The sequence below is a fragment of the Artemia sp. Qi Xiang Cuo genome, chromosome 7 (assembly GCF_049724085.1).
Source record: "Artemia sp. Qi Xiang Cuo chromosome 7, ASM4972408v1, whole genome shotgun sequence".
Lineage (NCBI taxonomy): Eukaryota > Metazoa > Arthropoda > Branchiopoda > Anostraca > Artemiidae > Artemia > Artemia sp. Qi Xiang Cuo.
In genome coordinates this window covers 22,786,310-22,799,935 of record NC_142800.1, presented here as the reverse complement: position 1 = coordinate 22,799,935, position 13,626 = coordinate 22,786,310, and the positions used below count along the sequence as shown (strand labels likewise).

The 13,626-nt window shown below is 35.3% G+C and overlaps 1 protein-coding gene across 1 annotated transcript in view; it reads right to left on the bottom strand.

Annotated features, from left to right (window-relative positions):
• The window catches only part of Smn (survival motor neuron), a 35,648-nt gene extending 24,441 nt beyond the window's left edge, over positions 1 to 11,207 (bottom strand). Inside the window, exons 1-2 of the mRNA XM_089091431.1 lie at positions 11,124 to 11,207; positions 4,477 to 4,744 (exon numbers count right to left, since the gene is read on the bottom strand). Of these exons, the coding sequence (XP_088947557.1) occupies positions 4,477 to 4,744; positions 11,124 to 11,153 (298 nt within the window). The 5' untranslated portion in view covers positions 11,154 to 11,207. The remainder of the gene's footprint in view (positions 1 to 4,476; positions 4,745 to 11,123) is intronic.
• Between the last annotated feature and the right edge of the window lie 2,419 nt (positions 11,208 to 13,626).

Here is a 13,626-nt window from a genome sequence, read left to right as displayed (position 1 = left end):
GAAAGAAGAATATTGGAAGTTATAGTGATGACAGTGGTCAAATAATACTCTGAAGCATGGGCGCCCCAAAAAGCGGATGAAGATTTGTTTGATGTTTTCCAGAGAAATCGCCTACGGATTGTTCTGAGTACGCGGTTTACTGACCGTATTTCAATCAGTAGGCTGTACGAAAAGTGTGGTTCAATCCCGCTTACTAGGGCTATAATCAGAAAAAGGTTGAGATGGCTAGGGCACGTTCTGTGGATGAAGGATGGCAGATTGTCCTTATCGGCCAACCGTCGAAGGCCAAACGAAAAGTAGGTCATCTTCGAAGGGGGTGGGAGGATGTCGTAAGGAAAGATTTAAGGGAAATGGGGACTTCCTAGGAGAGTGTAAAGAGAGAGGCTTTGAATAGATTAGGATGGAGGAGGAGCGTGCGTAGCTCTATTGGCCTCAGGTGGCTTGGTGCTGCAGTGAGTTATTAGTAGTAGCAGTAGTATTACAAAATCGTGGAGGGATAGAATATTTTGTAATTTGTTCAAAGAGCTGATTTAAATCTTAGCTCCAGCGTTTGTCACTATAAAACATCATGTATAACTGCTAAGTTTATGTGTACTTCTTCTTTATTTTCCTTTTTTTCATTTATTACTCCGTCTTTTTCTATTTTTGTATGACGGGCTTTCCATTAAATAATAATAATAATAATAGTACTGATTTCTTCATGTTACTACCTTGAATATAAACGAGTTGATTTGTTTCCGCTTGATACTCTCTTAGTTCTGTAACTTTTTTGAGATCGCTTTATTGCCAGGATTTTTAGCAGATCAATATAAAGAAAGAATATTTCGGACTACGAATCAAATCAACGACATATTTCTTCAAACATCTCCTATCCCTGATAAGCTCCTCTTGGTTCTTCCTAGTCAAAAATTGAAAATCCACTTTATCTCCCCGTTCAATACTCCCAACTAAGCACTACGTACGATTTATCACACTAGTAATTAAAGGAACGAATGAATTACTGAAACGATTAATTCTGAAATGCACTGGTTCATAAAAGGTTATATCTGCAATATGTCAAGGATAGCTGAGCGTATGTAGTTGCAACTTTCAGTAAGGCGGATTTTAAATTCAATAAAAAGAAACTGTATATCCAGGATGTCAAAAGGGTGCATATAAGCAACAGCTCAGGTTATCAAGTAGAAACTTTCAGGGAATATTGAGGGACATGTTGAACTAAATCAAAAGATACAACTTGAATCCAGGGTGATCTGCAATATATCGGGAATGGCTAAGGGTGTTCAATTTAAACTTTCCAGGAATATAGAGGGAAATGTAGAACTAAATCAAAAGACACTATGTGTGTTTTGTGGAGGAGGCACCTCCCTTAGGTAAGAAATGATCAAGGGCATTAAGTTAAAACTTTCAGGGTATGTTTAAATAAGTCAAAACACCCAATGGGCGTCCATGTTGTCAAAATGGTATATCTGCTGCAGTATCTCAGGAACAGCTACAGATATTAACTTGAAACTTTTAGGGAATGTTAGATTAAACCGAAGTTCAGGTTGCCAAAAGGATGTATCCGCAATATCTCAGAATGACCAAGGGGGACAAGTTGAAACCATGAGGAACGTTGGAATTAATCAACAGAAGTTATCTGCATCCAGGCTATCAAAAGGGCGCATGTGCTAGATATTTAAGTTGGGCTCCTTAAGCTGTTAATCATACCCTTAGCTATTCCTGGGATATTGAAGGTGCACCCTTTTGACAACATGGATGCATATAGTGTTTTTTTTTTGTAGTTTGACATCACCCACAACTGTATCCCTAACGATATCCCCCACAGCACAACTTCTTAAGTTTCGACTTTATACCCTTGGCTGTTCCAGAGATATTTCAGATGTGTCCTTTTGACAACCTGGATGCACAGCGTCTTTTCATTTGGTTCAACATGCCGCTAAGTATTTCCTGAAAATTTCAACCGATATCCTTTGCTGTTTTCAACATATTGTAGATGCGCCCTTTTAAACCTGGATGCATAAAGTGTCCTTTGATTTAGTTAGAACATCCTCCTAAATATTCCTTAGAAATTTTAACTTCATACACTTAGCCACTTGAGATATTGTAGACATACCCTTTTGACAAACTATGTTCACATATTGTCTTTTCATTCAGTTAATGATTCCCCTCAACATACCTTAAAATTTACTATTTAATACCTTTATCTCTTCTCTGTTGTTACTGTACTTATGGTCAAATGGGCGTTATTTAAGAAACATGCATCACATTAGTGGTAGTAGTGACAGCAGTAGCAGCAGTATTATTAAGAGCAATAGCATGTAGGCCTACATGTTGCCTTTTCGTCAGTTGAACATCCCTCTCATGATACCCCAGAATTTTCACTTGATATGGTAAGCCATTCCAAAAATACTGCTAATGTACAATTTTGAACCCCCTTTTCATCTTAATACTCTTGGCTTTAGAAGTAGCTGCAATCAAAGTAGGAGTTGGAGTAGTTTAGCGGTAGTAATAGCACTAAAAGTAGCAGTGACTGCAGTGTTTATAGTAGCAAGCACATATTACCTTTGGGTCAATCTATCTCCTCCCTTAAGCATTCTCTGAAAGTTCCAACTTAATACCCAAATCCATTCTTGGATATGACCTTTGACAATCAACGTGCACATAGTGTATTTTGATTTTTTTTCAAATTTCCTCTCCATATTCTGTCAAATTTTTACCTTCACACGCATAGCCTTTATAGTACAAGTATCATAGTTAAGAGCAGTAGTAACAGTAATGGTGTTGCACTAGTAGTAGTAGTAACAGTGGTAGCAGCAGTATTAATATCAGTAGTATCCTCAATCTTGGTAGTACTTGCTACAGATGCAGTAGTTTTATGGTAGCAGTAGTAATGAAAGCAATAGTAGTAGTTATAGTAGTAGCAGTGTGCAAATATTGTCATTTTGGCCTATTGATCATCTCCCTAATAATTTCCTGAAAGTTCCAAATTTATATACTCAGGCATTCCTGAGTTACACCCTTTTGACAACTTGTATGCACTTAACGTGTTTTGATTTGGCTCAACATTCTCTGAAAGGCTCACCTGAATGCCCTTTGTCTTTTTGGAAAGTAAAGGTAAAACAAGCCCATCTTTTGCAATATCATAAACTATATGTGAACAATGGATGAGCTGCCTAACTTACAGCCCTTGCCCTGAGGAGTGTGGGGGAGGGGTTGACGTCCCGAAAGACATAATTACTGGACCTTCCAGCTATGCTGAACAAAATTGTTCTTTTAAATTTTGACTAGATGTGTTTTGGGAAATTATGGACATAGGGGGGGGTATTTGCCCTCTAATCATTTTTTACTCTCAATAACGCCACCAGAACTTCCAATTTCCAATCAAATGAGCCCCATCAAAAGTTTATACAACCACCCATTCTATAAAACTGTAATATAACCCCAGGGAATAATTTAAAACCCTTGTTTCTGGGCTCTGGAGGGGGGGGGGTGTCAACTCTGGAAGCATTGTTTTATGTACTCCTGGACTATTTTGAAGAAAATGACAAATGCACAATTTCAAACCAGATGCGTTTGGGAAAAAGAGGGTGTCAGGGGTGGGGGGAGGGGCTGAGTCTAGTTGCCCTCCTATAAATTTTTGAATCTTAAAAAGGAACTAGAAGAACTTTTGATTTAAAATCAAATGAGCCTCCTCTAAAGTTCTTACAACCATTCTTTCAACAAAAACGTTATATGCCCCAGGGCATAACTCATAACCCTTGCCTCCATGCTCTGGAGGGGTACCTTAACCCTGAAGGCCTTGTTATATACTCTTTGGCTATTTTGAACAATATATTTGACTCAAATTTCTACAGATACATTTGGGGAAAAGAGGATGTGGGGGTGCTTGGCTCTAGACTCTTAAAAGGGGCACTAGAACTTCTGATTTCCAATCAAATAAGCCCTCTCCAAAGTTTATGTAGCCACTCCTTCCATAAGAACCTTAAATGTTAATAATGGGAAACTAGTTTAATTTATAAACCTTGCCCTGAGGGCTAGGGGGAGGGTTTTCAACCCCAAAGACATAATTACTGGACCTTTCAACTATGCCGAACAAAAGGGTTATCTCAAAATTTTAACTGGATGTATTTGTGGGTTGGGGGAGGGAGGGCTGGCTACCCTCTAATCACTTTTGACTCTTCAAAAGGGCATTAGAACTTTCAATTTCCAGTCAAATGAGCTCCTTTCGAAATTTCTACAACAACTCAAAAACTCCTTCTATATGAAGTGCCTTGGTCAGAAAAAGTAAAATTAAAACATAATATACTGTACCCACATTGCTCTTTATTTAGGCACTTCTATTGCTCTGCCTGCGATTGCAAGTATATAAAACCATTTTTAAAATGAATTTTGTATCAACTCCTATCCAAAGAAAATGTTGGAATAAATTTGAAAATACTATAAATTAGGAAGTTAAAAAAAGGGAATTAAACTTACCAACAAATTTCACTATGCAAGTTCCAGCAATTTCGTCAATATATGATATCTCAGCCTCATACAGTAGTCCATCTTCAGAATACAAAGCCGTACAATGGTCATTTACTCTCCACTTTTTGTCCCTGCTAAAATACTTTTTAGTGTCATTTTTTGTTGAACTGCCATTCTCCTCCTTTTGCTGTCTTTCTAGCTCCAACTTCACATGAGGTATAGCAGCATCCCAGGCTTTAATCAATAAGGTATCATCCCAGTTATTTTCTGAATTGTCCTTTAGGAAAATATCATATAGTAAAAGCCAATTTTCTTAGTTTTTCAAAACCTTTTGCTTTCATATATGCATTTCTTTGTACTTAGTACCTTGTTTAGATTCAATAAAGTATGGTTAATAGTCATAATAGATCTCTTAATAGGCTACTGCATCAATGCTGGCTCTACAGACTGTGGGTTGATCAGTAATTGCAAGAACATATTTGTTTATCAAAAATTGCAAACCAAAAATAATTTTTGCATGAACACAAATTTGTATTACTGTCGGAAATAAATGGCAATACTTTAAAAATCAATTGAACATTGTTTTGCTATTTTCAAATAAACTCATGTTTACTCCCGTATTTCTCACTTATACACCTTTCAAATGTCTAATCAGATTCTGAAAGCTTCAATTAGACACTACAAAATTTCTTCTGTGACATTTGGAGGGGTTAAATGGGTGGGTAATTAAAAATAGCACCTTCTTATGTTTTATTTTAGGGAAGAGATTAAGTTAATAATCAATATAATGATGTTTAAGGCAAACTAACCATTTTTACTCTTCTAAAATCATAAGAATAAGAATGATGTTCCCCATGACAATCATCCATGAAATTTCTCACTTAAATTTGAAAAAAAAGAATTTCAATTATATATTGTTTTCACCTACAATGTTCATCAACAAAACTGCCACTAGAACAAGATTTTTAACAATGTCTCACCAGAAGAGATTATTGATCAACAAAGTTGACCAATATTGTCACCCCAAAAGGCCATACCAAACCCTGGAAGGAGCTACAAAACATACAGAAGAACTCTGTTTGAAGGTAAATACACCTGCTGAAGGGGTTGTACCCCTTATATAAGTAGAAAAAAATACTAAGAGCAAGAGTTAGATGGACATGAATCAATCAAGTCAAATTGCAAGTAACAAAGATAAGGATGATACTTCCCAAATTTCCGTCTTATAATCAGTATAGAAATGACCTCCAATTTTGGCATATTCTTGAAAAAAAAATTAATAAAATACCATGATCTCCCACCTTTCTGCTGAGTTTATAGTTGCTAGTTTGCCAAGTCTAAGCTTAGAAAATATCAGGTTAATATTTGATGGTTGGCCACTTCTAAAGGATACACACTAGAGAAATAAAAGTAATACAATTAGATTTCTTATTTTATGCTCTTTCAAAATATAATCATTCCATTTCTGAAAATGCACCCTACCCTCCCTGATATATCCCTGGGAATATAAAAAAATTAAACAATGGTGTTCTTACCTTATGATATGCAGAATGTTTCTATTAATCAGATTATCATGTTTCTTTTTGCTGTTATCCACTTTTTCAGATCATTTTAAGAAAAAAATAACCCAAAGCCTGCTGTATTTACTTAGACAAAACTGAATTTTATTAAGTAGACTACAGAGACCTGTTTTAACAATGAACCTATGATATACAACAAAATTCAATCAACAAAGAAGTACATTATTATAGCTATAACTAAAAACATCAGGGATGAGGTGCATTATCAGAAAAGCAGCAATAATATTTGGAAAGAGAATCAAATAAGAAACTTCATGGAACTAAAATTATCTATTTAAAATGTTTTCTTCAGAAGTGGCCAAGTACTAAATATTTACAGAATACTGCCTAGTCTTGGACATTATCTTAAATCACATTGTCCAGCCACTAAGGTAAATTCTGTGATCTTGCTGGTGAGCAATGGCAATAATTCAAATTGGCAGCATCTCACTTTATTTTCCATGGTTGCTTCAGTCAGTCACAATCAATTCCAGATTTGAATGCATTGATGGTAGGGGCTTTACTATCTCATCAGTTACAGAATTCCAGGTATGACACAATTCTATTGGATAAGAAGTGGTTTGTGACACATATCTGGGCTCTCTTCTGGAGAATTTTAATGAGTGGCCTCTAGTCTTCTTAAAAATTACCTTATATCGCACTAGCCAGCGATAAGGACGAATCCTGTAGACGCCGGTCAATGATGATGGTGGCTCAGCTCATCGGGCGCATCACAAACTGTGCGCCATGGCTTGCTGCACCAATCTCTGTCAACAGCTGACTTGAAGGCTTCAGTATTAGGGGACATGACTGCATTCTGGCTAAGGGAATTCCAGAAGCCAACCACATTGTTGGAGAAAAATTTGTTTTGCAGCCTGGTATTAGCGCGTTTCCGATAGAGCTTTAAGGGGTGCCCTCTTGTTCTTGACAAACTATCTAACTGGACTAAGTCAGGGATGATATCGTGGTTGCAGATCAATTTGAATGGCATCAATACATCTCCTCGCTTACGTCGGTATGTGAGAGATCTGGACGGTATTTTGAGCCTCTGGAGTCTGGTAGAATATGGCAAATTTTGAAAACCCCTTATGCATTTCGTTGCTCTCCGCTGCACCGATTCCAGAATCGATTGGTCAAGCCTGTTAACTGGCATGGCAATGGACATCCCAAATTCTAATTTTGGTCGGATCAGGCCCTTTAGGAGCTTAGTAATCACTGCTGGAGATCTACTGCAGAACGTTCTCTTTATTATACCGAGAGTTTGGTTGGCTTTGGCTACTGCAGACTGCGTGTGCAAGTTGAATTTGAGCTTGTTATCAACCAAGACTCCCAGATCTTTTTCGCAGTGACTGGTTGTAAGTGGCTGTTTAAAACCACAATTGGATTCCATAAAATACTGGCTGAGAGGGTTGTTTGCTCCAAAGTGTATGACCTTGCATTTCTGGATATTAAATTCTAGTCGCCAGGTTTTTGCCCACGTTGAGAGTGCGTCAAGATCTGCTTGGATGTCTTTGGTACTTTGGGGGTCATAAATTGGACCGATTATTTTGGAATCATCAGCATATAAGCAAATCTTATTCTTTATGATTGAAGATGCATCATTAATATAGATGTTGAATAGAGTTGGGCCCAAAACCGTGCCTTGGGGTACTCCGCTTTCTACATCTGCTGATTCTGAGAAGAAAATTGATCCACCATCCCCAAATACTCTTACCACCTGCTTCCTGTTCTGCTAGGTTTCTAATTTGATATGCAATGGAGGGTTAAAGCTGGTTAATAACTTCTTAGTCATGATCATGCCTCCCCTTTGTCTTCTATAAACTAGTGAAGGTAACTTAAGTTTTCTTAATCTTGTGGGATAATCCAGACTTTTGCACCCTTCTATACATTTTGTGGCTTTTTGTTGACTGGCCTCAAGGGCAGTAACATCATCCTTATTGATATGGGAGGCAACATACATTCCATATTCTATAGCATGCCAAAGTAGGGTTTTGTACAACTTTAGCATTGTCTGTCAAGCTCTGGAGGAGATTGTCCTTTTTATTAACCCTGGTCTTGGTAATGCTTTACCAACAACCATTCTTGTATGGGATGTAAGTTTCAACTTGTTCTCTATAAGAAGCCCAAGATCTCTATCTTCAGTTGCAGCTGAAATAGGTTGAGTTTGTCCATCATTTCAACTTAGATTGTATACATGACCAGTGTTTGTCTTCCCAAAAATGGATAGTTCTACATTTTTGATGTTTAGATCAAGGTGCCAACTCCCTTCCCATTTAGAGAAAAAGTTAATATCAGCTTGTAAACTATTGTCTGTATTTACAGGGCCAATTATTCTGAATCATCAGCATAAAGGCTCAGTTTATTTATTACAACATGTGGGGCATCATTAATATAGATATTGAACAATGTTGGCTCAAGCACAATTCTTTATGGAACTCCATTTATCACTATTGCAATTTCAGAAAAGAAAGACTGGCCTCTATCACCATGAACCTTGACCACTTGCTTCCTGTTTGTCAAGAAGGCCATTATCCAGCTGGGTGCAAATGAGTTAATACTAATAGCATGCATCTTTATTTTCAGTTTTCCATAACAGTTTATCAAAGGACCTTGGCAAAGTCAAGAAGCACAACATCTACATCCACTCCTTTTTCATTTAGTTCAATTAAATATTCATAAGCATCTAGAAGGTTAGTTTCAGTTTATTTTCTTTTTTTAAAGCTATGGTGATCTGGGGTAAGCAGCTCATTAGAATAAAGGTGCTTAATTGCAGCTGAATACATAAGGCTTTTCAATAATTTACCCACAGCTGAGGTTATATAAATTGGTATATAGTTCTCAGCCACATCCTTATTACACCCTTTTGGGAATAGGTGTAATATGTGCCAATCTCTAGTCATCTGGTACTACTAAGGTGTCTAATGAACTTTGGAATAGTTTAGTTAGTGGCTAAGCTAAAACTGAACATGTTTCTTTCAAAAGTTTAGGGGAAATGCAATTAGGACCACATGACTTATTTTGACACAGCTTTTTTAACTACTTATAGACTAACCTAGAATGAAGGCTGAGGGTTGGCACAGGGTTAAAAATTTGGTAATTAGGCTGTTCTGGTAGAGTGTATTTTCTGGAGTTGTGAATACTGGCAAACTGTTCACTTAGTAAATTGTCTATGTTTTTAGGGTTAGTAATCAACTGACCTTGGAATGCTAAATGGGTCACTGAGTGACTACGTGTTTTGTTATTTTTTTTTTTTTTTTGAAAAGCCTCATTTTGAATTTTTTTTTATCTTTTGTCTCTGTTGCCAAAAATTTTCATATTTTGCAGTTACTTTTCTTGTCAAATTTCTAAGATGATTTCTAGCTAATCTGGGGATAAAGAGTTTTTGTAAATTGTTCATGTTCTCTTTTTTTTCTCTTTTTATAGCTTTTCATATATCTGGTATATTCACTTTATTTGTAAGTCAATAATATGGTTTGGTAAAAATTTACCATTCTGTCAGTATATTCTTTATTTTCCCTCTCCAAACTCAAAACCCTAGCTTTGCCCCTAATCTAAGCTTTGAAAAGTGTTGTGATGTAGGATAGAATAATTGTAGGATGTATAGGTAGGCTAGCCTAACTTTTGTTTTTCAGATATTATCAAAAAGCTAACAGTACAGGATTGCCACTCCTCTGAATGAAACATCTTAACAAAACAAAAAGCAAGCCTACCCTTACATTCCTTATCTTATGCTAGGTCTATTTCTAAATACCATGGTTGTTGCAGAGGCTAGGCATATATGGTAATGATTCTGCTGCTTATGCCTGTTTTGATTTTTAGTCTTGTACAAACCTATAGACAGGAATATATATTGGGTCAAAAAGGGTGAGGATATATTTAAGTGAAAAAGTTAGTATCTATTTGAAGAAAAACATAAAAAAAGCCTCAAGAAGGGTGCTAACTTTGTTCCTATATCAATTATAGTATTTTGTATAAATTTACTGAGTAATGCTAGAATTTTACATCTTTCTGAATAGTACAAGAACTAAAGCAGATACAATTCATTATGAAGACAACCTGGGAGAAGTAGACAATCCCTGAATTGAGCTGCCTAAGTTTGTAGGCTATTAGCCTAGCAGGATACCACCAGATGGCTAATTTGACAGTGTATATATATACAAATCTTTAAATTAGCCAACCAGTATTTTAAGCCTAAGAGTCCAGCTGGACTTAAGGAAACATTTTATGAAAACAATTCTTACTGCATAATGTGCAGAATAATCCTAGTTAACACATTTTAAAGGGGGAGAGCCTTTATCTTCACTTCTCTCCTTGTTTTTCCAGTTTTTCTAAAGCAGTGTTCACAAGCATGTCTAGCTAGAATCCCATGTCTAGGCACGTCTCTAGCCAGAATCCAATATCTAGGCAATGACCATTCACAAGTAAAATTCAGCACTGAGCTAGACACACTAGACAAGGCGCTTAGCTAGACATTGAGTTCTAGCCTCTAGAACTCAATGTCTAGGATTTTTGATTACAGCCAATCAGAATGTGTCAAGATCCACTATTTTCATCATTTTTGTTTACATTTGTAAACTGAAATTTAATTTTTGTTTTCTTATTAATTATTTTTTTATTTTTATTTTAGGCAAATATACCACACCAGACATAATAATGAAGCACACTAAGGCAATTGTTTTGCTTAGGCTATCTCATCCATTAGCTTGTGACAGTAAATAGGCCTATAGGGATTATAATAGGCTATTTGAAAGTTTTGCCTGCATAAGCTCTGTTGATTGGCTAAAAATTGAATTCTGGCTAGACACACTTGTGAACACCACTTAAGAAATTCATGAATTTCTTATTCATATTCATAGAATAGATACCCCCACCCCCCTAATGTGCCAATATATACCTAGAATTGCATCCTCAATCTAAATATAACATCCATTTGCATCACAAATGAACTTTATTCCCATATTAGCCATGTGGTGGATGTTCTAGCCTATGCATTTTCATTGAAGGTTAATATTGTCCATCCAAATTAAACAGGATTTTGAAGTTATGAACTAATGAAAGGGGTTAATCTGAATTTAAAAATGATATCAAAGGCCTTACTGCTGAGTTTCTGTCATATAGTAAACTCATGTTACTATCACTTTTTAATGTTCAAATGATTTTGCCCATAATTACGGACGGTCAGGGTTGCCACCAGACCAAAAAATTTCGTAACGTCAGACTCTTAAAACTGTAACTTTTTCGTAACTTTTGATAGGAAAGTCTCTTTTCAAGGCAGGGTGCCTTAATATTGCTATCAAGAGCCGTAATTCAAGGGGGAGGGAACATTTGTTGCCTGTATAATTTGAAAAATATATTTTTACGTAATCTCATTAAAAATCCTCGCTCCAACTTTTAAAAGGTTTATAAAAAGTATATGATAATAACAGTTCGTGCTTCTTCACCTTCAGGAAATTCCTATTTATTCAACTGTAAGTGCTGCTTCTAGTTTACCTGCACAACAGAAGAACACTCCTTCGATGCGTGTATATAACCCCAGGCTACTATTTTGCTTATTTTGTTGTTGTTGTTTTTAATTGCCATTATTGGTGATTTAAACCAAAGGTTGATGAGTAATACATACAAGATAAATAAACACAGGAAAATTTAGAGTTTTTCAGAAAAGAAGATAACTATATTTTTTTTGTGTGTTAAATTTCAATAATAACGATCTTAATAAATCCAGCTTCATAAAAACCCTAAAAAAATAATTTTAATCGCTCCCTTCACGTCTAATATTTTAGACTGGCTCGGTCTCAGTCTCACCTCCTCAAACTTCAAATTTGTATCGCTCCAAAATGAGGATTTGAGCAATTCCGAGTGACAGATTATTTTTGTTTTTATTTTATCGAACAAAATTATTTCAATCGTTGTCTTCAGTTTGTATACGAAACAACAGTTATTTTACATAAAATGCCTTTTTCCGTTTGTAATTTGAATCGTAACTCCCAACCAAAAGAAAACAAGAAATAAAAGAAGAGTTCACACAATTCAACCCCAAGAATGTTATCCTAAAGCTGTTTTGAGGGGTCTCACTAGTCCAGGCACGTACTAAGAATTTTTAGGGGAGGATGTCAAATAATAAAAAAAGATTAAACTCGTTTTCAAAATTAACTAAAAAGTAAATAATTTCTTAGACCACACTGCTTTTCCATTTACGAAAAATTAAGCAAGAAAAACGGGTTTTAATTTTTATAAAGCAGGGAATACAATAAAATAAACACTTAATTATACAAAAATACTCCGAATATTTCGGCCCCATGTCCGGGAGCCTTTCTCAACGGAAAAAAAAAGAAAAGAAAAAAATGAAACAAAAATGTTCTGTTTAAAAACCTTAAAAACATCAAAATAAACAAAAAAAAAACACACAAAAAAAACACAAAAGAAAAAATATAAATAAATAGGAAACAAAACTCACATATTAAATAAGCACTTCCATTCAATGGCGTATAAACAAAATCGAATGTCTATATTGATTCAAACACGCCTCCTCACCGTATATAAATGGAAATCTATCAAAAAATTAAGAATATATTTATACTTAAACCAAAACAATAAAGGTCAGCTAAGCCTTTAGTTGATAGGGTATTAAAATTAGCATCACCAGAATACATAAGCAATGAATTAATTTTTATTAAGGATATTCTAGTAGGTAATGGCTATCCGGAAAATATGATTTCTCAAATAATTGAAAAAAGGAAAAAAAGCTGATGGAACCAAAAATATTAGAAGAAGATGGGTCAAATCAAGAAAGTAATTACATAACTTTGCCTTTTATTTCAATTTTGTCACAAAAATTAAGAAGAGAATTAAAAAAACATAATATAAATACAGTATTTAAATCAGGACAAACTATAAGCTCTTATATTAAATAAAGGGAAAGACAAAGTACCGAGAAATTTGCAAAAGGGAGCATACAAAATTCCATGCTCTTGTGGTAAATTTTATGTGGGAAGAACACAACAGATTTTAGAAAATAGGCTACAACAACACAAGAATGCCATAGATTGCTCTCTAAAACTAAATAAAACACCGGAAACGTTTGAGTCAGCTGTTGCAGAACATGTTTATAATTTTCCTCATCACAGTATTTTATATGATCCAACAAAAATAGTAGATACTGTAGGACTTTTACAAAGCTTCAGGGAAATTATAGAAATAAAAAAGATAATATATGGGGGTATTAGTATCAATAGAGATGAAAGGGAATTTAGGATCAATTCAATTTATAATAGTTTAATTAAAAACCAGGTAAGATTTTCGACCTGTACTGATTTTAATAATAGTTCTGAAACGAAAGATGACCTTGCGAACAAAGATCAGAATGGGTTAAATGCTGGGAAAAGTAAACGAACCGCAGCTAAGCTTGCAAGCAAACGAACCCGTTCAATTTATAATGCAAACATTGGTAGATGAACTTGTGAGATTTAATTAGGGGTTGTGGGCCGGGGGTTAGCTGACCTTTATTGTTTTGGTTTAAGTATAAATATATTCTTCATCTTTTGATAGATTTCCATTTATATACTGTGAGGTTAGCTGACCTTTATTGTTTTGGTTTAAGTAT